At 41.6% G+C, this 27167-nt stretch overlaps 1 protein-coding gene and 1 long non-coding RNA gene across 4 annotated transcripts in view; one reads left to right on the forward strand and one right to left on the reverse strand.

The window, feature by feature from the left end:
* The window catches only part of PROSER2 (proline and serine rich 2), a 37729-nt gene extending 14448 nt beyond the window's left edge, over positions 1-23281 (reverse strand). The window contains exons 1-3 of one of the 2 annotated variants that reach the window (XM_036228190.1): positions 23138-23247; positions 14532-14664; positions 6244-6463 (exon numbers count right to left, since the gene is read on the reverse strand). In XM_036228190.1, coding sequence (XP_036084083.1) covers positions 6244-6381 — 138 coding nt within the window. In that variant the 5' untranslated portion in view covers positions 6382-6463; positions 14532-14664; positions 23138-23247. Of the gene's footprint in view, positions 1-6243; positions 6464-14531; positions 14665-23137 lie in introns of both variants that reach the window. The other variant, XM_016134451.2, reaches the window with a different exon arrangement.
* A 200-nt stretch (positions 23282-23481) lies between these two features.
* LOC107504861 overlaps positions 23482-27167 on the forward strand; it is a 115441-nt gene continuing 111755 nt past the window's right edge. Inside the window, exons 1-2 of one of the 2 annotated variants that reach the window (XR_004953151.1) lie at positions 23482-23949; positions 24820-24899. This is a non-coding gene — a long non-coding RNA (uncharacterized LOC107504861). The remainder of the gene's footprint in view (positions 23950-24819; positions 24900-27167) is intronic. The other variant, XR_004953152.1, reaches the window with a different exon arrangement.

Genomic DNA, 27167 nt, shown 5'->3' on the forward strand with positions numbered 1-27167 from the left:
GGATTTGGGACAGAAGTTTTCATTTTGGGGGAAATGGTAGGGAAAAAAAAATGTTTGGTTGAACAGACTACTCATATTAAACTGACCCCTACCTAAAAAACTTCTAAATTATCTTCTTAGGCTTCTTTCGTTTCATTTTTCTTCTAAACAAAGACATTTGGTTTAACTGCAGACTAAGACAACTGTGGCAGCTCCCTCCCTGTGAGGGAGGGAAAAAGACCCAGCAGAACACAGCTCTATTCTAAACAAACACACACAAAATCATAAAAAAGTTTATGATGGCTAAAAATATTTCTTACGATGAGCCAAGATCTCCTAACCCGCCATCTCCTAGGTTGGCAGAGTGTGATTTGGTGGTCACCTCTCCTTTTACAGATGCCAAAATGACCTCTGGCACTTGAGCAAGGCTTCGTTGATTGACTAATCTGAGTGGATGAGAGAAGCCCCTGCAGCTGGAACAGAACGGGGGCAGAGGGAAGAAAGCGAAAGTCGGCCTCTTTGTAGTTCCTCGCGTTGCTTTAAATGCTGTGCTTGCTTTGGCAATCTCATAAAAAGACCGTAAGTGCATGTGGTGTTTCCCACAGTTTCAGTATAAGACTTAATTATGGTCATTTCTACCTAGTCACTGTTGTAATTTTTCACTATGGCTAACTGAAACCTGTACTTCTGGCCGGAAAGAGACACAAACTAGTGAGGGATGAGATATGTGTACAGTTTTGATTACAGATCCAAGAATAATGGCTTCGAAGAATTACAGTTGGGCTCCTTGGCTGCCTTGAACTTGAAACCGGCAATAAAATACAGAGATCTTGATTGAGATGGAACTGCCATAAATGCGTGGCATCACACGTACACCCAGACCCCTCATAAGCTCCGGTCACACTGTCCTAGAGCCTCCCGTGGCTGTCTCGCTACTGAATTATGAGTTCCCGAAAAGATTAGAACCGGGTTTTAGTCCATCATTGATTAGTTCTCGTATTAGGCATTTACTAAATGTTTATTGAACTTTGATAAAAGCTATTTAAGCTTCGTCTTAAAATAGCTGTTTTGACCAGCAAGTTCTGGGTTCAGTCTGGGTAGGGAGCCAGAATGGAAAGGAAGATGGGGTCACTGCTGACCGGCCCGCTTCTCCTTTCCATGCTTCTGTTCTCTCTCCCCTCCTCGAGGGCATCGAGCAACCAGTGTCTTGCTTGGTCTACAGTCCAACCTGGCCACGAGGACGGCCTTCACCACTGCTCACTTTACCTTCTTATTCCATGACTAACGGCTGAGGCCAAGAGACATCAAAGGCTTCGGGGAAGGAGGCTGTAATCAGGAGCTGGCAACTGCTGCCTGACCATAGACTCGTTATGTGACTTTCGGGCCACAACATTTGCCAGCTGAGGGAGCAGGAGGGTTTCAAGACAGTTCACCAAATATTAAATCTCCAAAAACTCAATAATGAATTTGGATCGTTGTTTTTACCCAAGTTGGAGATAAAAATGAACAGGAAACACGCTGGGGATTTGGGATGTTTCTAATCCACTCTTAAAGAAACACATATATTACCAAAATCCTAAAGAACTGTGGGTAGTAAGAGCTTTCCACTCTTCGACTAGCCAAATCAGTCTTTTCTAGAGGAAGCTCCAGGACGCTTGCAGGGCAGAGCAGACTAGAGGACCGCATTCAGAATGGAGCCCAGGAACCTGGCAGGAGGCGGCTTCCGGTCCCTGGCAGTGGCGCCCAGGATGTTCTATGAGATGTGCGTGTGTTTGAGATACTGGCCATAAGAGGTTAAGAACACAGGTAACCTAACACCCAAACCTTCCTTTGTCGCCTTCAGGAGCTATCATTTATGAAGGTCTCTGAGTTCTCCTTCAGCCTTTTATTTTGAATCAGCATTGCCTCCAGAGGTCATAGGTTCTGGAACCACTCTACCGACTGGGTAAAGACATGCTGCCTTGTACTGCCTGAAAGCTTCTTAAATTTCAAAGGGAAAAACATATACAAAAGATATCCTCTTAGTTAAGTATTTCAGGATTTGGCTGATTTGTTCTCATTCCAGTTATACTTTCCATCAGAAAATGTGCGGAGGAAGAATTCCTTATAAGAAAAACAAAATACATATAAAAACACAACTAGCCTCTTGAGTGATAAAGACTTCATACACTGCCTTATATGGATAGACATGGCAATCCATATTTAAGCAGCTATTTTAAATTTTAACTTGCACTGGCTCAGAATGAAAGTTCCTAAACAGAAAGGTCTATTAAATCCCAGGCGACACTTCAAACAGTATTTAAAAACTTTATGATACTCTCATGTAATCTTAAGCATCAATCTTTTATCTTCTTTTTAAAATAACCACCACTGAAAAGAAATACTTCTATAAATCAAGATTAGGTTATCTTTTACTTAAAGAGCCCTCCAAGAGGTGCATTTAAGGCCATACAATTTGGAAGCCTAAAAACACTGTTACTGACTAATCTTTTACGAGGTCAAAGATTAAAGGATGGCAAGTAGAGAAACTATTGTGGTGAATTCTCATTCTAAAGAAACAAGTCATAAAAAGGCCCGATTTAGAATTAAAAACATATAGCTCCTCCCCAAATTTAGACTCCCAAAAAGAAGAGTCTGAGGGTAAACGAATTTTTTAAAGTTTACAAATTTCGTACCAGTATAGATAGTTTACTGGTTCAAGGGGACCTGGCTGCTACAATAGAGCTGTGTAAAAGTCAAGTGTTCCATGATTGTTTGGAAAACTTTAGTTGCCGTTTAAAATTAAATGTCAAATTTTCTCAGTGTGCCGGTTCTACATAAGGGCAGTACACAACTGTGAAATAATAACAGATGACAACTAAAGTTGGCTCAATGATTTTCCATAATGGAAAATGCTTGAAAACAGTCAACAGGTCTAAGTAGAAGGTACTGGAACTGGAATGGAATGTGTCCACCATCAGGCAGTGAAACCTAGGTAGTCAAGTGGAGTAGGAAGCACAATTATGCAAACACATATCATAAGAATATAGTCTAATTATATGCTTCATAAAAGTAGAATCTGTAATGCTGTTCCTACTTTTGTCCTATACGATGAATATACGGATGAATCAAACACATTGTAGTATTACTTTAAGACTGTACCAGATAAAAAAGAACTTCAGCAAATAGGCATTCTTGAATTGAAATTCAAAGTGATGCCCATAGCAAGAATGGCAGAATTAAGTAATTTGTGAGATGTTAGGGGGAGTGGTGTTTTCCCTTTACCATCTCACAGGAGAAAATTCAGAAGACTACTGATAAGAGACAGAGATATAACAGCGAAAGGACAGATCCAAACAAGATGACTGGAGCAGGATGCTCAGCCTGAAGCTACAGGGCACTCGAAAAAGGGAAGCTGGAAGTATAAGCACAGATTAGATGTTAGACATTGAATCTTTACAATGTATATATAACCCTTGAGAAAGAATTATTATCCCACGCACCCCTTTCTTAACTAATGAAGAAAATAATTAATGAAAGGAGTGATTAAATAACTTCCCAGGTTACAAAGGGAAGCAAATTTGAATTTGAACCCAGGCATGTCTCCGGTATCCTTGTATTTATTACTATTCTGAGCTGATTTTCAGAATACTAATTGTTTGGTAAAGGAGAAATCAACTTAAAAATTAACTAAGGATATTTTTTGGATTAAAAAATAAATATATTTATTAGAAGAGGAATGTCCTTCTAACCTCTAATGAACTTCACTGTAAAACCAATGCAGGCCAACTGCTTCCACCACAGGCAGCTAAGAAGCATAAGGCTGTTCTCACTTCACCCACCTTGACCTCCTGATATTTATAAGTGTGAGAGATTTATAGTCTTTCCCTTCTATAAACCTAATGATATCTCTAATATCTTATATTACAAAAAATACAACCAGGATAAAAAGTTTTATAATAACCCGTTTCTCTTTGCGACTTTGGAGCTGAAACAGACCTCCGTTTGAGCAAGAGCTGCTATCCCTGAAGATGTGTCCCTGTGTGTGACATCTCGACAGAGTCAGCATGAAGCATGTTCTCCAGATTTGCCAGATGACAGACCTTAGCGTCCCACCTGCCTGCACGTCAGTTCAGTGAGCAGTTGTGTTTTATGTGGCAGTATCGTGTAAGCTCCCTGAGCTGACTTTCCAGACATGCTTCTCGTCAAGATATCTTGCAGGCACTCTGGTGGCTTCGATCCCCCTAGCACACCTCTCCATTTTCTCCTAAGCCTTCATGGTAGTCAGCGTGACGTGCTACCCAGACTGCCCTTTGGGAATGAAAGAACTGTTCTCCCATTTGATGGGAGTGCTGCTGGAGGGTGGCCCTAGGCTGTCAGTCCTCTTTGAGGACTGTCTTGAGCTGTAAGAAACTCTCTGGTCGAGGTCATGCCTTCTTCCAGGGGAGTCCTGCATCCAGTGGCTGGTCATTGAGTGAGTATAAAGATTCCACTGTAGACCCAGGGGGACAACCGAGGGGCCATCCCAGCCCCAGAGCCTCCTGAGCAACAGCTCAGGCCTTCGTTGGGTCTGCCTCCCAGCTCAACCCCTCTCTCCGCCCAGTCCTGCTTCCTCTTCCAGACGCTGACCCCAGGGACCGTCCTCGTCGGCCTCCTGCACTCTCACCTCCCAGCCTCCATCTCAGAGCCCGTCCCGTCCCGACAGACTGCTGCACCAGAATGTTGGCTCCACGGCCGTGTCCTCGACTCCCAGAACACAGCTTCGACATTTGAACAGATGTATAAATCACACACACCAGGCACAGAAGGTCGCATTCGACAGTCAGTTAATGCCACTCCTCAAAGGACACGTTTGTAGAGATCAGTCAAGTCCTATTTTGGAGCACGTGAGTTTAAGCTACCACACAAGATTTGGTAAAAGTAGGCATTAATCAGTTAATAAGAAGGATGGACCCTATACGACTAGAATGGAGATTAAACAAAGTAGCAACTTTTCCTCCCCAAATTCAAAGCACTGGACATACTGGGGATCATGTTCTCTCTCCCAGGTGGAGACGAAGAACAGGTATTATTTCAGTTCTTTGTCAAAAGCAGCCAGGGTACAAAAGATGTTAAGAGATTTGTCTCAAGTTCAACATGAAAAAGAATGTGAAAGGTAAGACAATAATTCAAATGCCCTGACTCCCAATGCATTATACCCATTTCCTTAGACACTGATGAGCATTCGCAATTTTATTCCATCACCACATGTACGACAATGTAGTCTTTTAGCCATGAGGTTTAGAAATGCCCTTCTACATCAGAGCAGGGCTGCTTCCTCACTATGCTTGGGCAAACACTCCACTGCTTACTACGGTACTATTCTGTATGTCTTTCCTACATATCCTTTTAAGACGTTTTTAAATATACTCTTTATATATTTTTCAAAGTAAAAAATTCTCCATTTTTAAGAATTTGTAGGTTCTCAGATTTCCAAAGAGTAACAGATAGATTTTTGTTGGTGAATCAATAAAATAATATTTATTACATACTACCATAGTTTAAAAAATATGCAAGTAGGAGTCTATAAAATTCTATTGTTGCTATTAACTGTCTTGTATATATCTTTCTTATATTCAGCATAATTGGGGTTAATTTTAGGGCTCAGTTTGAAGGAAAATCAAACTGAGATGCACTGAGATGAACAACAGACCAGTATCAATAAGGTCCGAGGTCAAGTTTCTCCATCCTTCCCTGTATGAATAATAAGGTTTCAGTCCTGAAAGATGAATATCCTGGGGGTGGGGGGTACGAAGAGTCATCTCTTAACTTTAAAACTAAAGACTCTTTTTGTGAATGTTCCCAAAGCTTGTTGATAACTACGTAAGGGTCTGGATTCTAAGAGAAAGGGATATAAAAGCATTTATATTTGTGAAGGAGTTAAAAATCTGTTTTAAAGTAATTTGTTTTTTCCTCTATGAGGTATTCGTCTTCGTTCGGTTGTCTGAAATGAAAGGCAGCAGGCACTGCCTGGGTTTGTCGCTGCTTTGGGCTTGGGGCCTCCCTGGGTCTGAGCAGCCGCATTATCAGCTACAGTGAGGCCCCCCTCAGTGCTATGGGGAACACTGTGTATTTGTGCAAAACGTAATGTGATTAAAAATTAAACGCTACATCACAAAGCAAGTATTCTAAACCATCAATCTAGCTAACCCAAAAGAATCTGATAGGGTCTTCTTTAAAGGGGAGGAGTCGGGCCAGGCCAGCCGGCCCGAGCACATGGAAGCATCGAAGCAAACCATCACTCACCAAAGTGAGACTTCTGGAGCGAGAACTGCTGCTTCGGCTCTCCAAACTGCCCCCTCGGCTCAGGTCACCGAGCCTGCAGCTGAGTGGCAAGTCAGAGTCCATCTCCAAAGAGTCCGATTTCTGGTGGTTTATAGGCATCCCCACAGAAACGTCGGCCGGTGGCTTGATCACAGGAGGTTGGGGAGGGGCCAGTGTCCCATTCTGAACTCGTAGATTACCTCTGGAGAAACCAAGCACAAGTGACAAGGATTTGTGAGAGTGGAGAGTAAATGCCCTGTCCCCCAAATGAAAGGCTCAGCATGAGTTAGAGTCATCTGGTCTCCACGAGCAAGACAAAGAGAATTAGGAACCCCTAAGTCAGCTTGTTCCACGATACTTATTTCCATTTCTCCTTAATGTCTCGCTCCATTATCAATATGCTAAAATTATTTTTAAAGAAAGATGGATGTACTAAAAATTACTTTGGCGCAGGTGATCTGGTAGAATAATGTTCTGGAACCTTCCTTTGCACTGAGGGTCTGTTCTTTCATGTTCTTCCACACTCATTCGGGTATTTTCTGTATCAGACTCCACAAAATTATGGTCCCTTTTCCAGCTTCATGACAGTTCAGAGTTGAGATGAAGAGCTAATAAATTACTACTGCAGGGAGGCTGACATCTCTAAGATTCTAGACATTTTAGATGCCATGATGCTATTGCAATTTCTACATAAAATACTAATTAATACTATCTGGAAGTTCATGCTTTTACCTTCAGGAACAAAAACATTGAAACTGTCTCCCATAAGCCCCTGAGTTTCATATAGTCCTCTGACTCTTTTAGCAGGAAATTTAGCATAGCCCCTCAACAATAAACAATTGAGTTCAACAAAATCTTCTAGAAGACCAAAGAAGGCTTATAGGGAATAAGGGAATAGGCTTCTGGTTGATTATATATGACCTGACATTATGGCAAGTAAAACGATAGATGTTCACATCCTTCCTGAACTGAAAATACTGCCTTACCAGCCCCTTTAAGAATGCTGAGGGGCATGTGAGCTAAAAAAAATACCACAGGGACAATTTGGTGTGTGCGCATGTGTGTGTGTGCACGCACACACATTTGTGTATTAATTTTTAACAGAAATGTGACCATTTGTCAAGAAAGCCTAATAGGTATTGAACACCTTTAGGGGGACTTTGTCATTTAGGACTTCAAAAGTTACTGTGAAATCTCAGAGAAAACCTGAAGATATTAGAACAAGTTTAAAGAGAAACTGTTCACTCTCTTGCCCATTTCTCATCATCTTCATGTGTATCGGCACAAGGGGTAAGCAATTTAAGAGCAAGGCGAGGGAACTGAGGCTTCTGAGCATGTACACTTTCTGTAAGCTGTCATTATTCCAATGGTAAAATAAGACTTAAGAAAATGTTAAAAGTTAAAAGTTAGTTTAATAATAAGAAAGCCTATAAGCAATATACAGCGTTTATATAAACTGCCTACTAGCCAATAACATGCAACTCAGAAGTTTAGATGTCCATGGTGAAGTTCTCCACAGTATTCAGTCTAGTAAGTTAAATGTGAAATATGAATCTAGTACACACACACACACACACACACACACACACACACACACAATGGACATATAAGTGTGCTGAAGACAGTGGCTGGTAACAACGCAAAACAAAGGCAGATGTGGGCGTCACAGCTACACCCCTGGGCCGTGTGAGCAGCTGGGCCCCGGAAAGGTGGGACAGGAAATGCAGAGAGGATGGGCTGATGCTGGGATTCCTTCTGGTCTGCAGATTCCTGCCCGCTGACTCAGCTCTAATTCATTCCTGAGCTAAGTCAATCGCTGCTGCAGGAAGGGAAGGGGACATGGGACAGTAAGTCTCCTTACACACAACAGGGGGATGAGAGCCGGGGAGTAAATACCGATTCACCTCACCTGGGTGAAGGAACCCAGGGACTGCTCGCAGGTGGGAAGGATTGGGGTTCGGCCTCAGGTCCGCGCGGTCGGCGCCGCAGGCTGAGCCCTGGCCGGCCGTATGGGCAGGCGGCGCTGGTTCTCGTGCTGTCTGACGGTACACCTTTTGCTATTGTTACTATAATTTTAAAAGCTATTCTGATACTGTAAAACTATAATACTTAGACATCTATAAAATATTCTCTTGAAAGAATATGAGGAAGCTAACCAGAATTTTCCAAAAGGCAGAGGTTATGGGGGAGACAGTGAAAACTTTAGTTCATTATCCCACACAGGCTCAAGACAGCAATGTTCTTTTATGTCTTAAGGAATTGAGAACTAGGGGCTCCAGAGTATCAGCTCCCAGGAACGAAAAACACAGTGTTCCGTGGGAGGTCCACGGCGGGGAGGGCCGTTTTCTGAAGAGGAAGGGCAAGGACGCAGGCTTCTTCTCTGGGCGGCCCTGGAAGGGAATACAGTGAGATAAGGAAGCACGGGACAAGGAGCAGACAGGTCCGCCAGCCGTGCATCTGTGAAGGTCACTACTACCTCAAATATTTAGTCTCCTTGTCTAATCAAGGGATCACTTTTTGGGCCTTCAAACAGTGCACTTCGTAAAGAGTGAGACCTGGGTCAGACTGAGATAGCCCTGTAAGGAAGAAACTGACTTCCGCCAGGAGAGCGGAACACGCAGCACTGAGAAGGCTCGACAGGCCTAACATTGCAGGAGGGGGATAGGGCCACGTGCGCTTATTTTCTGTTTATTTTTTAAAATTTTTATGTATTTATTTTGGTAATGTCTAGTTTATCCGTTGAGCAAAGAGAACAAGGAGAAGGTGACAGTGATTTGCAGTCGTAATAAATCTACATCTGCCGAGAGTGGCTGCTCAGGAGACAGCGGCTACTGGACGGAGTCAAAGGTGCCGGGGGTCTGGCGGGCTGTGGTCAGTTAGGCGGGTGAACCCCCTGAAGTGAGTGCGCTGGAGCCAAGAGAGGAAGGCAGCTCCTCTTCCTCATCTTCCCCCGCACATTCCGGAAGGCCCTAGGATGACCCGGGTGGCATGCGTAAAGCCCTCCTTCCACCAGCACCCCACTCCAAAAGCCACAGTCGGGTTGACAGAGCAGCCCAAGCGACTCGATCTTTCCACCATGCACCTCAAAACTCTGCTTTCGCCAACCCCCGGGCTGAATTATGCCAGCTGAAGACCGGTCCACAGGCAGGGTGGCTGTCAGCTTTGTCGCACACTGCTGAGCCGGCATCTTTGACCCCTCCCTCTTCCCACCACTGGCAACTAACCAGCTGCCGAGCCCGTCGATTGTTCCTTTCTAGGCCCACTAGTTCCCGACGGACCGTTTCGCCATGTGCCTCCATCCCTGCGAGGGCCATCTAACCGTTCTTGCTTTCCCACTCTTCTCTGAACTTTTCCTGTATTCTGCTGGATTAATCTTGAAACGCCACTTTGATGTCGCCACTCTCTTAAAAGCAATCAACTTTAACCCGCTCCCCGCTCCCCGTAGCCTTCAGAATCAAAGTTTCATCCTATCATTCGATACTCGTTTCAGTTTGAGCCCTAGCTTCCTTTACAGACTAAGTCTATTCTTTTGATATTTATTGTTTTCCTGATTCACACTGAGTAGATTCTAGGTAAGTAATTCTGCCACACGGCACCAACTGTGATGGAAGATGGATGCGTAAACTGTATTCAGTGCCATCATGACTCGAGAGCACAGAGGAAGGTGTGCCCACCCTTCCTGGGAGGGTTCAAAGACTCGGCAGAAAGGTGACAACTAGGCCAAGCCCTACAAGATGTTTCAGATTTAAGGAGACTGCTAATTAAACAAACTGTAATGGGCGGTCCCAGCAGAGTAAAGGAATAAGCAAAGGAGGGGCTCTCTGGCCCCAGTTCCTGGGAACTACAAGGGCAGAACTCCACGGGAGGTCTGCTGTGGAGAGGGCGGTTTTATGGTTTCACTTTTCATATTTAAATAGTTGATCCAACTTGAATTTTTATTAGTGTATAGACCAGCTTCCCCACCCCCAAGCCAAGAAGGCTACCTGATTACTCAAATGCCAAGTGCTGAAAAGTTCATCTTTTCCATTGTCTTGAAATACACAGTGTTATCTTATATGAAATGTTTATATGTCTTAGATTCTATTTCTGAATTTCCCGTTCTCCATTGATCTTTCTATTCACTAGGACTCAAAAAATACAAATCAAAAGGCAACAATTTCAATGAATCTGCTTATATAAAAATTAAGGACACCTTAGATAATTTTAACGGAAAGTGGTAGGCTAATAGAAGATGTTTACTATGTCTAAGAAAAGGAATTGATAGCTAGAATATATGAAAAGCTCTTGAATTGAATTATAACTTTTCTATTTCTATAAATTCCATTTATATAAGTTTAAAACAGACACAACACTCTATTTCGCACCCATAGCCAGGAACACGTGCCGATGGCGGGGATGGGTGGGTGAGTGGGGGCCACAACTTAATTGTCCTAGAGTCTCACCTGGTCTGTCATTCACTGAGGGGGGACCAGCTTGCCACACACCTGACTCCTACCTCTGAAGGTTTGAAGAATAATGACTTAGATCATTTTATCACGCAAGAACCTTCGACAGGCCCACTATCTAAAGAGATGATATAGGACAGGAGGTGAGAAGACACGAGCAATCTCGGAACCTGGAGCAACGGGGAGGCAGGCACCGAAGACGGCACGACTCTCATAGGGAGGAGAAAGAAACCCTCAGGAGAAAGTGTTCTTGGATCACAACTGAGCTCCAAACGAACCAGGGAAAGGCTGACCTGATCCGATTTACGTAAGAATCTAAGCTGGAACTACAAATATATTAAGTTATCTCACATTCAAATATTAGGCTTGGTACCTAGTAGGCAAGGGGAAGGGAATCATTCTGTAAGACTTAGATTTGCAACAGTCAGGCTAAACAAAATCACACGGGTTGTCTTTGCCAGTCCTGAACGGAAATGGAAAGCTTATCCTCCTCAACCAAGTGATGTGGAACGAATTTTGCTTGGCATGTCTGTATTATACTTTGAAAGAGAACCGCTCCACCTCATTGCCAAGGTAAACTCTCCCAAAAGAGAAGATCCAGGTGGGGTCTTAGGATTCTGAAAACCATGGACCTATGATACAGGGAACAGACCCTCATCCCTTGTCTAGTCACCCACTATTAACCAAAAGTGCTAAGGGACAGTGAGCAGGAGCACAGCCTAGCTGGGAATGGGGTAGAAATAAGCTTCTTAAAAATACCCCCCTTCCATGTCAGAGTCTACACTTGGGCAGGGTGAACATGCCACCTAACCTCTACTCTTCAATCACCTCATGCTCGCCTTCCATTCACAGGAATTTTGTGAAGATTTGTTCCCAAATCTAAAAAACAATCTTCAGACAGAAATTATCTTTAAAGCTATACTCTAAGAAATCCCAATATGATGATTTAACAGCCCGGCCATTTTCAAAATGACTAAGTTTTTCTTGACCTTCAAGAACATTAAAGACGAAGGAGTTTCACAGTGGGAACTGTTTCTGAATCAGCACAGCTCATTATCATGAATGGGCTTTTTCATACGGTTAATCAGTGGGTGAAAAGAAAGGGGACTGCCATTTTTAGTGGAATGTACACACTCTCAGATGAAATAATCAGTAAACACAAAATAGCCATTGTTGGCCTCCAAGCTAGTAGCTCTTGACAACATTCATTCATCTCAACATGTATTGATGCGATAGGTACTTTGCCCTGATTTACCCGAACAAGGAAGATGGGAGTCCTATTTTTATAGTTTCTACCTGGTTGTGTGCTAATTCCTATAATGTGTGTTAACGAAAATGAGTTTTATAATAATAAATTAACTAGGAGATGAAGCTATGAATGACACCAACTTTTATATTGTTTTATTGACCCAATTCATAAATTAAAAGGAAACAGTATTAAAATGCTTTCTTTTATATTATTCGATTTATTTGGGCTTTAACAAGATTCTTAGACTAAATTAACCATTTCATTTCTCCTCTAAAAATAATGTAGAAACTAATTCTATACAAATGATTTTACTCGTTACCACAGCGCATCCAATAATTCTGAGAACAACTCTGTTCTAGCTCTAAGTTGACACATGAAGCAAAGTCTCTGAAATCTCACGTCCCTCACAGTACCAAAGAAAGAAATATATACACATATAGTTTCCTAGTTGACCTGGCAGAGAGACAAAAGTAGTTGTTGATGCTGTAGTTTATTTTCTTCCAAGTTTTATACTCTCCAAAACTTTGCTAAAAATAAAACAAATACTCGGTCCAACATTCACCAGTGAATTAGTGCGAATAGTACTTAAATAACCCTTCTAAAATACTAGGTTACTTCCGGTACCACAGGCCTGTCAAAGTTGGCACGCTTTTCATTTTCCTCATCTATTCTGCCAAGGAACCTACCTGTAAGAACAGAAGGCTTCAAGTGTCTCTCTAGAATCTGGCCTGCCCTTATCTCTTCAACCTTATTTTCCACAGTATAAATCCTTTATCCAGCCTGGTCCCCTAAATGTTCTGTTATTTCTCTCTTTTTCAATATAGCCACGGGATTTGGAAAGTATTTGTCACAAAATATAGATTAAATACTCACTACTTAAAATTTATATTTTAAAAATTAAAACCATCTTATTTTTTGAAGAAAAAAAATTAGAATATCCTTAAAATAGACTTATGATCTTAAAAGGAAAGCTTAAACACTTAGGAGTGTTTCAGACATTTTTACATTGAGGTGGTAAGCAACCTTTATCCCTCTATCACATATATAGACCAAATCCTTCAAATTTAGGAGGAATTACTCAGTTAACAAAGGGCCATTTCAATCAAGGGCAAGTGCAGAGCATAAGGGGGGCGGGTAACTTTAAATACAGCCATAGAGGAGGCGTTAGCTTCACTAATAATGATACATGAAAAAGTTGGCATCGCTAAGTACATCTGACGCATGCACAAACCCAGTAGTGCGATAAATGTCAACACAAGTGCGTGCACGTTACATCACAGGTATAACCCGTGACCAAAACTAACCTCGAAAATGGGCCTCTACGCCAACAGGCTGAAGTGAAGACGTAGCAACTTTTCTTTAGTTTGGGCTCTTTCTCGAGAAAATGAAAGTCTTGGAAAGAAAAGAATGCTTCCAAAAATATTCATGAGGCAAACAGCAAACTAGGACTGTCTGCCTGCACTGAAGATCAAAGGGAAATCCAGCTCAGGCTAAAAGTCTGGTGCTGGGAAGGCTGGGAGTGAGGAATTGGTTTTGTTCTGGAGTTTTCACGTGTTAATGTGCTCGGTGGTTTGCTATCTCCTTCATATGTTGTCTTTTCTCTGATTGGGTTTCATCCTTTCTTCTGAAACGTCTTCTGTAAGAACTTAGAACCTTAAGCCCTAACTGGCACTCACGGGTATTAAGTACAATTAAACATTTTAAAAGCTAGTAATTTTACTTCTCGGGGGCAATTATCATGCTTTCATTTTGCCTTTTTTGGGGGAAAACTTTCTGAACAATGTAGAAAAACAAGGTTGATTTCAGACTGTCTCAGTTGTGAATAGTTTCAACTACTAATAGGAGGCAGTATTTTCCTCAGGGCCATACACAACATGAAAGTAACTGATTCGCCTACACTAAGAAAACAAGGTCAGGGCAGAGGCCTGCCAAGGCAGGCTGGTTCCTAGGCCCTGAGGGAAGAAATCTCCTACCAGTTTGCTGTCTATCACTGAACAGAAGATGTGGAAACTAGATTTTCCTAAAGTAAAACCTCGCCTGAAAATAACCTGGCTAGATTTCAGATTAGTTCCTAGTAGCAAAACATTATGACCCAGGAGGAAACAAACAGATAGACATCAAGAAGGGGAAAGCCTATTTCTATCTGATTGTTTGCAAAGACACTCAACTTTTTTTTCTTTGCTCATTTTTTAAAAAAATTTGACATTCTATATGCCTACTGCATTTCTGGATGCTTTAAAAAAATTTTTTTAAAAAGAAGAAGAAAATCCTAGTTTAAGTTGTTCTCTTGTTAAACATATCTGTGTGCTTTCTCTTTATTTATTCAGCAAATATTACCAGAGCACCCACTGTGTGTTACTCTGGTGAAATAAAATGTAGTACTTCTTAACTAGGAAGTAATAATTACACCCGATTGTTTTATAATGTTTTTTCTTTTTTTCTGAGAAGCTCCAAATTCTTAGCTGAATTTTTTATTCATCCTCATAATAAAAACAAAGCCAACTTAGAGCATGTTCATCTAACATTGGTATTTATAACCAACCCCCAGTTAGATGGGAGGCAGACATCTGACTTACGTTATCTTATCTCAAGTTGAACAGATTTAAATCCCAGCCAGGGGCGGAGAACACAGCTCACACAAGACCTTCTGTGGGGTCAATCCACCGAATCAAACTGTCGCCCCCATCTTCCTAAATCTCGTTGCTTGCCCTGTTCAGGGAAGGGGAGTGAGAGCATTTACCGGTGGATGAGAATACAGAGGCTCCCTTCCCTCAGACTCTTCTTAGATATTCCTGAGAACCTACTAGCAAATGGCTCAAATCACTCATTTCAAATCAAGCCCTTTGGGCACCAAACTCCTATCGCAATTAATATAGAGGAAGAGATAAGGAGTTTCCTGCACTTTTTCAAGAAATGGGGAAAACCAAATGTTTGTTGAAGAAAATCAGATGACTGCAACTAACAGTTCAAATGACATCAGAAATTCAAGGACTATCCTCAGTATCCCACACTGGGATCCCCTGACGATATCTCCCCCTAACCTTTATTCCCCAGAGGGTCCCTCTTGGTGACAGATAGACCTGAGCCCAACGCCCTTTCCTATAGTCTTCAGAGACCCCGGGGAATGGGGGCTGTCTGTGTGTCTATAATCACTAGCTCACTATTGGCTCAACTGACTGAGGCTTCCGTTTTGATTTTAAATACTTTGCTGTTTTTTCTAGCAACAAAGCTTGGGGTTTTCATTACTTTTGTTTCTTGTTGGCAGGTGTTAAGGGACAGAATGCCCGGCTCTCAGCTTGACTGAGGTGGGGGGTGTGAGAGGACAGCTGGCACTGCCCCCAGAAAGACGTCCAGGAGCCTGGGCTGGAGACAAAGGCACCTCGAGAACCTCACCTGGTTCTTTGCCCTCTCCTGGCAGCCCTGCTCTGCGGCAGGTGCTCTGGGTCTCTGTACGCTTCCTGCCCCCCTTCCCGAGTCCTCAACAGTGGGGGTGGGGATGGTGGCTGTTGTCCATTGTCCGTAGGGCCTGGGTCTCCAGGGATGTTATGAGCTGCCCAGAGCCCACATCCACCAGACCCTGCTAGTGGAGTAAGGTGTTGGCCCCCGTCCTGGGGCAGGTTTACAAGTTCTACGAGTACACTGCCCTGGTCTCCCTGGGAGAAGGCTGAGAATTGACCCCCAACTCCCATTCCCCATGCCACAAAGCATAAGAGGTCAGGCTGCCTCCAGAAGTGGGAGATGTCAGGCAGCCTGGGAGGGGGATGTAAAATAAAATAAGTTTTTAAGTAAAAAAAAAAAAAAAAAAAAAAAGACAAGAAAAGAAATTCAAGGATTGCCTATCAACCTTTCTGGGAGAAAACTCAGCACCTTTAAGTAGCTGGACAGCGGAGTCTGGTAATTAAGTAATGACAAAGGTCTCTTAGTGAATCTCACCACCTTGGAAAACCAAAGCAAAACTAACATCCTGATGAAATGAGAATCAGCTAAGAAATACTATATTTAGACATGCTGTATTTTTATGTGAAGTTTCAAGAGCACTGACTATTCTTTTTAAAAAAAAAAATTTTTTTTAAATTATAGTTGGCACACCATATTATATTAGTTTCAGATATACAGCATAGTGATTAGACATTTATATATCTTACGAAGTGATCACCACAATAAGTATAGTACCCATCTGACACCATACATAGTTATGATGGTATCTTTAACTATATTCCCTATGCTGTACTTCACATCCCCATGACTGTTTTTATAACTGGCAGTTTATACTTAACCCCTTTCACCTTTTTCACCCATTTCCTCCTCCCCCCAAACAATCTGGCAATCATCAGTTTGTTCTCTGTATCTGTGAGTATGTTTCATTTTGTTTGTTCATTTACTTTGTTTTTGTTTTTTTTTAGATTCCACATATAAATGAAATCATATGGTATTTGTCTTTGAGTTATTTCACTAGCGTAATACCCTTTAGAGTCATCCATGTTGTTGCAAATCACAAGATTTCATTCTTACGGCTGAGTAATATTCCATTGTATATATGCACTACATCTTTATTCATTAATCTACAGATGGACACCCTAAGTTGCTTCCATATCTTGGCTATTGTAAATAGCACTGTAGTAAACATAGGGGTGCTTATATCTTTTTGAATTAGTGTGTTTTAGGATTTCTTTGGATAAATACCCAGAAGTGGGATTGCTGCGTCACATGGTAGTTCTATTTTTAATTTTTTGAGTAACTGCCACTGTTTTCCATAGCGGCTGCACCAGTTTACAATCTCACCAACAGTGCACGAGGGTTCCCTTTTCACCACATCCCTGCCAACACTTGCTCTTTGTTGACTTTCTCATGATAGTCATTCTGACACGCGTGAGGTTACAGTATCTCACTGTGATTTTGATTTCCATTTCGATGATGATTAGTGATGTTGAACATCTTTTTATGTACCTGTTTGCCATCTGTATGTCTTCTTTGGAGAAATGTCTATTCGGATCCTCTGCTCATTTTTTATTAGATCGTTTTCGTGATGTTGACTTTTATGAGTTCTTTATATATTTTGGATATTAACGTCTTATCAGTTGTGTCATTTGCTAATAACTTCTCCCGTTCCGTAGGTTGTCTTTTCGTTTTGTTGATGGTTTTCTTCACAGTACAAAAGCTTAAGGGTCTAATATCTGGCCTGTGTTTATTAGATTGAATCATATGAAGTTGTCATTTGTGTAGGTCAAAAACAGTTGAATATCAGTAATTATATGTGGTTAACCTAATTTCTTGAGATGAAATTTTGATTTAAATATGATTTTATTACATGTCGATACTAAAATGTTTTCTCTCAGAGGCTACCTCTAAAAATCACAATAGGAAGCAACAGGAAAAAAAATGTCTAATACACAACATATTCACCTCACACGCATTTTAAAGACATCTGATTCATAAAGTGAAGTTTCCTGCACTAGCAGGAGTTCAGTCAACAAATTCAGTGGTTATCTAGTGTGTGTGGAGGACAAGTTAGCATATGAGGAAGCCGAGATCCAAAAACATTTATATATCTTATGAATTGATCACCAGCATAAGTCTAGTGACCATCTGACACCATACACAGTGATGACAGTATCTTTTACTATATTCCCTATGCTGTACTTTACATCCCTGTGACTGTTTTTATAATCGGCAGTTTGTACTTAATCCCTTGCAAGTCGATTTGGCAAGCCAGAAAGAGCTGGTTCTAGGTCTTTAGCTTTCCACTCTAGAATAATGCTTTTTATAACTCAGCACTCAACTTCTGTGCGCCGTTTGACATTTTCAGTGCCATCCCTTGTTTGTACCACCTTATCTCTGTCTTCATCTTTCCATCCTCCCTTCCTCGACCTGAACATCTCACTAAACTTTAAGTTACTCCCTCAGTGCACAAACGTTTACTGCACAGTTAAGTCCAAACACAGATCCCCTATCATAACCCTGCTCATAAACCTTCATTGGCTGATGCCCCAAAGTCAAGGCTAAATTCTTCAGCATGATAATCAAAGCTACGATTCTACCATTCTGATTTCTCGCTATCCTTTCCTTGTAGTCCAGCTCCAATGCGACGTTCTCCAATAGATGTTCTGATGCCCAGGAAAGAAAGAATATCTCTGTCCTCTGCTCCCAAAAAACTCGTGGGCCTTTGCTACGGACTCACATCTGACATCTGTTTTCTCTCCTCCACTGGATCATAGTTTCTCCAGGGCAGGGACCACATCTTATTCATCTCTACATTCCCAGTTGTGCCTCACATGGCAGGAGCTTAAACATTCATGAAAGCTCTTCAAACCCTCTCCATCTTCACAAAAAAAAAAATACCAAGTGCACCATTTTGGAAGGCAGCAATTAACTACACTTACCAGTTTATTCTAGTATAAAAGAACACAAGCATTTCTTTTTTCATATAAGATAATTCTTTTAAGTAGTTGTGCAAAATAGACTATTTTAAATATGCTCACAGAATTAGGTTTGTAAAGGAAAGTGTGGTGAATTATTAATTCATAACCTCCAGTTTTAAGGTCTGAGAGGGTCTGAGATGTCATTTAGTCCTGCCCCAGATTTTATAGACCAGGAAACCAAGTTCCAGAAAGGTAAAGTGAATCCTGGGGTCACACAGCTATTCGGTGATGGTACGTGAGGTGGATTCCCTCACTTACAGTTTAATACTGCTCTTTTTCCCAAAGTCACCCTCTATTAACCTGTTAATTAAAAAAAAAAAGTGAGCTGCAAACATCAAAAACAAAAGCATTCGAGTACTAATGGATTTACATGCCCAATGACTAGCCCAGTGCTCATAACACTGTAAGTGGCCAAAGAGCCCACAAATGTTGCTGAATGGATAGGTGAACACCCCAGTCCTTTGGACTGGTAACTGAAATAAGCAGAATATTAAATATTTCAAAGCACTAGTCAGACAACTAGTCTCCTAGACAGAACAGCAGAAGCCTAAAAAAAACAGAAAAACAAACAAAAAAAATGCTAAACAATAGAGTGAAGTCTTGAGAACATAATACATAAACCATGCCCTATAAAAATAACTATACCTACTCACATGCAAGATTTTGGTGATATAAATGTTAATACAAAAGTGAATCAAGTCTGTGAACAGATATTTCTCCAAAAAAGATCTATAAGCGGCCAAAAGGAACATGAGAAGATGCTCAGCATTATCAGTCATTAGAGAAATGCAAAGAAAAACTATAGTGAGATACCACTTCATGCTCACTAGGATGACAATTTTTAAAAAACCATGGAAAATCACAAGCGTTGCTGAGGATGTGGGGAAATTGGACACCTCCTACATTGCCAGTGAGAATATAAGATAGGGCAGCTACAGTGGAAAATAGTTTGATGAATCCTCAATAGGTTAAATATGGAATTACGATAATATTCAGGAATTCCACCCTTAGGTATAGACCTAAAAGAACTAAAAACAAGTATTCGAACAAAAACTTGTTCCCAAATGCTTACAGCAGAATTATTCACAATAGCCAAATGGGGGACACAACCTAGATGTCCATGAAATGATGAATGGATAAACAAATTGTGGTATATTCATACAATGAAACGTTATTCAGCCATAAACAGGAATGAGATACAGATACCCTACGTATCTGTATCATGAAAGCATTGTTAAGTGAAACTAACCAGACACAAAAGGCCACATATTGTATGATTCCATTTACATGAAATGTCCAGAACAGGCAATAATCCATAGAGACAGAAAGCAGATTCGTGGCTGCCAGGGAATGAGTAGGGGGGAAACGGGGAGTGACTGCTGAATGGGTATGGTGTTTCCTTTTGGGGTGAAAGTTGCACAACATTGTGAATGTAATTATTTTTTTTATATTTAACCGTTGCAGTTTACTGAATGTATATTATACCTCAGTAAAGATATTTGAAAGGAAATAAAAAGGATGGAAAAAGATATATCAAGCAAATATTAACGCCAGCGAAAATGAAAAGATCACTTCTGGCTATATTACATTAGGCCAAATAGACTTTAAGGCAAAAATACTCATTAGTAATAATGGTAACTGTGCAATGATAAAAATTAATTCCTATTAGACTTTGTATGTCTAAGAACCTAAACTTACAAATGCATATTGTTAGACATTAAAATATAAAGTTGTATGCACAGATAGTCTCAGAGTACCAGGAAGTATCGACAAATCCCCTATTATAGCAGGATCTTTCAATATGTCTCAGTTATTCACGTGAAAAGTAGATACAAAGTTAGTAAGGAACAATGCAATCAATAAGGTTCACTTAATAGATATTTGTAGATCTCTACAGAAAAAAATTAAAACGTATTCTTCTCAAGTACATAAAATGTAAATGTACTTAATGCCACTAATTTGTATACTTTAAAATGATATATTTAATGTTATATGTATTTGAGAGAGAGAGAGACTGAGAGAGAGAGAGATCAGGTCTTCACGATTCTGGGGTCTTTGGAAATATCCAGTCTAAAGACACGCGTTCATAAAGAGCTATCACATAACGATCCAATAAGGCAGAATGTTCTGCTCTACACATTCCTTTACCTGACTGCGTGAATTACAAACCCAGCACCTCCTTTCTTAAAATAGGTTTCAAGATTAATGTCGTGAGTCCCGAAGAGGGACAAGGGGCATTACTGAGAGGTGCAGCTTCACTGTGGTTCTCTACAGAGGCTGTTACCAGGATTTCTACTACGGCGAACAGACCCTGGACTCAATCAAAGGTCCCGGAGGGGATGCTGCAGGATAGCAGAGGGTCAGCTGTCAAGTCCATGCTCCTCAGAGCTCAGCTATGAAGCCACCACCACTGCCACCAGAAAGGGTAATGGAAACTGAAATGAAATGCTGCCCTTCACCGGCAAAGGAAAGAGCTCGAGTTCTGGGATGCTGCTAGGATTCCCTGGCACCTACCCCTGAATGGCCTCCATGCCACTGGCGGCTGTCCCACAGCCATGTAGATAAGATGCACTTGAACTTTTTGTTCCAGAGGATCCCCTGTCTCTGCTCCACCCAAGCCTTTCACCTCTCTTCCTTTGGGCTTCAAGGCTCCACTCCACCCCTTGTAGTTATTTGAGATGATCTTTATAATCAACACAGGGTGACAACTACAGGCTCCTTAGGTGTCTGAGAACTTTGGAACCAGGGCCAGGTGTATCTTCGGCTCCCAAGGAAGGCTTACTTGATCTGGTTTTAATCAGTTTGGGCCATATGGCTGTTATCTAGATGTCTGTATGCTCAGTGACTAGCTCAGTACTCAGCACACGGTAGGTGCCCAGTCTACAAATATTGCTGAATGAATTAGCGAACACCCAGGACCTGCACTAAAACAGACATGTCCTCTCTGCTGCAAAGGGGGCCACCATGGAGTCAAACACACTCAAATTTTCTGAAAAGCATCTCTCTTCTTTCCAGTCTTCTCTAAATTAGTACTCTAATTTTGGCTTTCTGATCTTGAGTAATGAGGAAAACGTGTTACTTTTAAATTATCAATATCCAAAATTTTCAAGGGAAAGCTCCTTTGAAGTGCTGTTACCAGGAACTCTATCCAGTCACTTAAAAATGTCTATTGCTGGTCTGGGCAAAAAAAAAATACACAAGATTCCATACATACACTGTCAAGTTTGGCAAGAGAGATTTTAGACAACTTCCACCCTTCCCACCCAATCCCAAGTAAATAGGGCATTTGTTTGTATTTCCACATTGGCCTCATGAAGGAAAATACCTCCTCCACCTAGAAAAACAATCTGTAACATTCAGAAATGGAACTTTGAGGGCAAACGTTGTAGTGAGTGCTTAGAGCACTAAGTATGTAGTGCTTTTAAAAAACATACGGGAGAAAAGTATCTTTAATAAAGGTTTCTCCTGCTGGCATTTTCCTCAAGTTTACATTTATACCTGGTTTAGCGTTTTTATGCCTTCTAGAAATATAGGTTAAAAAAATTTGTTCTCCATTAATGTTGGAGCCAGAAGGAGCCTTCTTCCTAGTCTCCAGCAACAGACTTGAACGTTTTACTCTGTTTGGGGGTGGGGGGGGAAGGGAGGGGGAGGGAGGGAGAGACACACAAAAAAATCATTTTTCTTAACTCACGTCAAGTTTTCTGCTCTGCACCAACTAGGTCCTGGCAAAGAGTTAAATTTCCTGAGGTTAGTTTCTGCGGTTTTTTTTTTTGTTTTGTTTTTTTTTTAAAGAAAGAAAGAAAAAGAAAAAGCTAGATGCTTAAATTTAGACTCCGTAAAACAATACTGGGAAAGTTTCAAAGCCTTGGAGAAATGCTGGAGTTTATTTTATTGCCTTTTGTTAAATTGCATCACATCGACCACATTTTCTTCTTTTTTAAAACCCTTCCGCCCCAGCTCACCGGCAGATCCTACACGTGCCTGCGGGATTCAGTTACCTGTTGGGGGTCCGGGGCTGGGGAACAGAGTTGGGGACGAAAATCTACTGGTCACTTTGCGCAGGATCTAAGTTTAACAGGTGGCGTTGGCCACCTCCTGCCAACATTAGGCTCCCAACCTCCTCTCCGCCGCATCAGGGACAGAGCGCCCCGGGAGTTCCAGGGCCGCCGCGGCAAGTGGGGCGACGATTCCCTCACACGGATCTAAGTTTAACAGGTGGCGTTGGCCACCTCCTGCCAACATTAGGCTCCGGGAAGGGCGGTGGGGGCCGCGGAGGGGTGTTAGGGACACCCCAGACCGCGCTCTGAGCCCAAAGCTAAGCATGTGCACAGACCACCGTGCGCCCCCCAAGAGGACAACCTCAGAGCGGTAAAACGCCGCGTCCTCCCTACCGCTCGTGACCGGGGAGTACGCGATCCCCTGATATCCCGATAGAGGAACTGGGTTTCCCGTGGATGAGGCCGTGGGGTTGACCACGGTCACTCGGATTGCACCAGTCTGCCCTAACTTCCAGGAGACCGGGACATGCGATGTGGAGGAGAGGGAGGGTGCGCAAGAAGACGACCACGCAAGGCGGGCACCGCCCGCAGCAGGTCACAGGAACGCGGGATCACCCTTCTCTACCTGAAACCCACGCGAACTTGGCCTCTCTCATCAGACTCCAAACGCCTCCCGGCTCACTGACGTGCCAGGCAAGGGGACCCGCTGCCAGGACGTACCCCCGCCGACCTCACCCTGCCCGCGATCGAAAAGTCCGCACTCACCTGGCAGGAACCCCCTCACCGGGGTCTGCAGGTGCCCACCCGGCTCGCCACTCGGAGACCTCGCGCCGCTGGACAGCCGCTGAGCCCGCGCTCGCCTGGCGGACAGTCCCGGGCCGCCCCGCCGCGCGTTCACACCCGCCGCGCACTCCCCTGCCGTGCGCGCGCTTACGCGCGGTGCGCCGTCCCGCCGCGCGCTCTTCCTCCGCGCGCTCGCTCATGCGCGGTGCACCGCCCCGCCGCGCGCACTACGCCCCCCCCCGCGCGCTCAACCCCCCCACCCCACGCGCGCTCGCTCATGCGCGGTGCGCCGCCCCGCCGCGCGCCCAGCAGCCGCGCCTCGGCGCCCGAGACGCGCACAGCTCCTGCTCGGGGCATTTAAAGGGACAGGCCCGCGCGCGCGAATCGCCCGCAGCCGCCTCTCTCAGGGGTCTTCGGTCTTGGTTATGAGTGAAACCCCACCCGCCACCTCTGTGCTACACATGCGGAGAAAAGTAACAGGGGGTTTGCGTTTGAGACTCTGAAGAAACAGGACAAGCCGTCCCAATCCCCACCCCGTGAACTTTAAGAGGTTATTTTATGTTTGGTGGCAGTTACTACGAATTGAATACTTATTACCTGCGGACAAGCCATTTAACATACTTTATTTCACCTAATCCTCAGGACAATGCCCTGATTTCCTGCCCCCATTTTACAGAGAAGGGTTCTGAGGAAAACCGTCGCAGAGAGGCGAAGAAACTGGTCCCAGGGTTTTGACCCCCATTGCTCCGCGCCCTTTTCTCCTGACTCTGCCCCGTGAGGAAACACCGACTGAGGTAATAGCTGGCTGCGGGGAGCTCTGTAAGCTGGTGGAACGTAACGCCGCCAGATCTCCTTGGGGTGCATCGACTCTCTAGGAAGGGGGAAAGCAAGTTGTGGTTAGGGTTGGCTGTGTACTCCGACGGCAGACATTGTAACCTCCTATATTCCAAAATGCTGTTCGTGTTTATCCCCATTCTACAGAAAACTCAGGAAGGAAGTGGTTGGTTGTACAGAGTGGCTGAGTCACTGGTAGTCCTCCTGGCTGAGCCCCAATTCCTTAGTCCTGAGATCATTTCTTTGCCCTCCCCAGGAAGAGATACCTGATTAAAGAGAAGAAAACTTTTTCTCTAATAACACATTGGCCTCATCTAACTTAACTCCCTGCATCTTTAATTAATGTTTGCAAAGCACTTTAATCCACCCAACCGTGCTAGTTAATTAGGCAAGTATTATTATCCCCCTCTTTCTGAACCAAATCCAGGAGAGAATCAATTCTGTCAGTTTTTGATCCTTGCTGAATAATGGGCCTAAGCTTTCTGTTTACGTTCTTCCTTCCCCCCCCCACTTTAAATTTTGTTGCGTATTATGTTAAATACTAATGCACTTATCATGAATTGGTTTAATAAAGGTTCAATAATATTACATACCTGCAGATGAGAGGTAATATAGGCAACCTGTCTTTAAGGAACTCAGATAAAGAAAAAAAGACATTTTGATAAGTGCTTCCCAAAATTCGTTTTCTTTTTTATTTTGCTTTTTGTTTGGTTAACCTTTGGATATATAAATATATTTTAGCTTAGTTGTTTTTTTTTTAATACTTTAAAATTTTAATTTATACATCTTTTGTATAAAATTTTAATTTTACACAATGTTTTTTCTTACAGATGAAGGAGAAATAAGAAGGAAAAAATCAAAGGATGATGGCATTAGGAAGGAATAAAGGAAAAAGAAAAAGCCAAACAAGGTGGGCAGGAAATGAACAGGGAAGAAAACAGACTGGGATTTCAACCAAGAGGCAGCAGGGGAAAGAAATGAGGCCAGTCCCCTGCTAGCACATCTCAGATCTTGTGGGATTTACAAGCAGGTGGCCTCTCCTCTGGGCTGGTGCAGACCTAGGCAGGGCCAGGCATGAATACCTGAGCACAGGTTGGCTTTCAGTCCCCTCTGCACTCCTTTTTAGGCAGCTTTGTGCCGACTGACCATACACAAAAGGACTAAAAGAGTAAAAGGACATGATGTAAGAAAACAAGAAATGGCTTAGAGGGGGAGTTTAAAGATAGTTATTCATGAAAGTACTTAGGTAATGTCAAGGGGGAAAAAAGGAACAAAGAAACATCTGGCGGATCTTTGTATATGCTATTGTTGCTACTTTAAAACATGAAGTTTGTAAAATTCTATTTTATATTCACTTACCTTTTAATTAAATGTCTTTGGAGGGCTGGTCTTTGCATAAAAAATGCTAATACATGACCCCCAAATATTAGGCAATTGTTCTTATGAACTTTGTGTAAGTTTAAAATTTTAAAGTAACTAAAAAGTTAAGCTAAACATGTTTTTTATGAAAATGATTACAGTTTTGTGTATAAAATTGATTTGAGAAAAGTGCAGTATCTGTGATGGCCACTAGAGAGAAGTAGACAGGAAAGAAGAAGGAATGTTTAGTAAAAATTTCACGAATTTTCTTTACTAAGTAATTACAGCATTTTAGAGCTGAAAGGGTAGATGTTAAGACACGATTTTGCTTTATGCCTCTTCCATGGAGGGGATGTGTAGCCCTGAGCTATTTATTCTTTTTGAGACTCAGTTCCTCATCTGTATAATGAGGCTATTAACACCTACCCTGTGAGGCTGAAATGAAATTATTTTAATGTTTACCAGAATAAATAGCAAATGAGAAGAGTTAAGAAAGTTATGAGAATGAAGAAAGATATGGTAAATTTCCCTGTTTATTATTGAAATAGGGCTATAACATCTTAAAATAGGTCTATAATACTTTAAAGTATCATAATAAAATGATAGATATTGAGTGATATTGATAATAGAATGAAACAACCCAAAAGAGATAGTATTGATATAGTGTAGACTTTGATATATGATAAAAGTCATCTAAAGTAAATGATAAAGAGATGGATTCTCAATAAATGGGCTTGAGAAAATTAGTATTTTAAAAAAATTTAATGAAGTCGAACCCTTAACTTTCATTATGTGCTAAAAGAAATTCAGCTGCATTAAAGAATTTAAAAACTAGGAGAAAACTTAGGCAAATCTTTATGTAACCTCAAGATGAGAGAAGAAAAGAAATGGGAAAAACATACAGGAAATAACCATTAGACTAGATTACATAAAAAATTTGAAATTCTGACAACTAAATATTTTATGAACAAAATTTTAAAAAGATACAAAATACCAAAGAACTATGCATAACAAATTCGACAGTTAATTTTATTCTTAATACAAGAGTACACACAAACTGATAAGAAAACTCTAATAACTCAATGAAAAAATTTCCTCAAAAAGAAAATAAAAATGATTAGTAGTTAGCTCTCTTTGTGTGTTTGTACTTATTATAAAGTGTTTAGACTACCTAATAATTTAAAGAATAAAAATTTAAAATAATACAGTGTTTGTACTATTAGAAAAAAATGTTCTTAAATTCTAATCAATACTGGCAGTATAGTGAAATGGGCAATTTTATATGTTATTAGTGGAGACATAAGTTTATATAACTATTGGAAAGCAATATCGTGAACTATTTCAAGAACCTTAAAAATATTTATACACTTTGACCCTATAATTCCATTTCTAGGGATTCTATAGAAATAATCAGAAATGAGCGCAAAGATTTGTGCATAAAGATATGAACTGTCTCCTTTTTTTGTAATGTCAGAAAATTAGAACAACAAAACATCCAAAATTAGGGGAAGTTCAAATAAACTATTATGTAGCTATTAAAAATGAGGAATTTTTCATGAACACAAAATACCTAAATTATTATTAAGGAGGAAAAGAACATTACAAAATTGTATGTAAATTATTACTTCAGCTATGGAAAATGCAAATCTATATGGACAAACTAGAAGGAACTTTATCAAAAGGATGAAAGTTACTGTTTTTGGTTCTGATTACATGATTATTTATAATATTGTATATTTTTCAAATTTTCTGTTGTGACTATTACTTTTATAACTCAACAGAGACTAATAAATATTATTTTTATATGAGACAATAAATG

The sequence above is a fragment of the Rousettus aegyptiacus genome, unplaced genomic scaffold, assembly GCF_014176215.1.
Source record: "Rousettus aegyptiacus isolate mRouAeg1 unplaced genomic scaffold, mRouAeg1.p scaffold_m13_p_10, whole genome shotgun sequence".
NCBI lineage: Eukaryota > Metazoa > Chordata > Mammalia > Chiroptera > Pteropodidae > Rousettus > Rousettus aegyptiacus.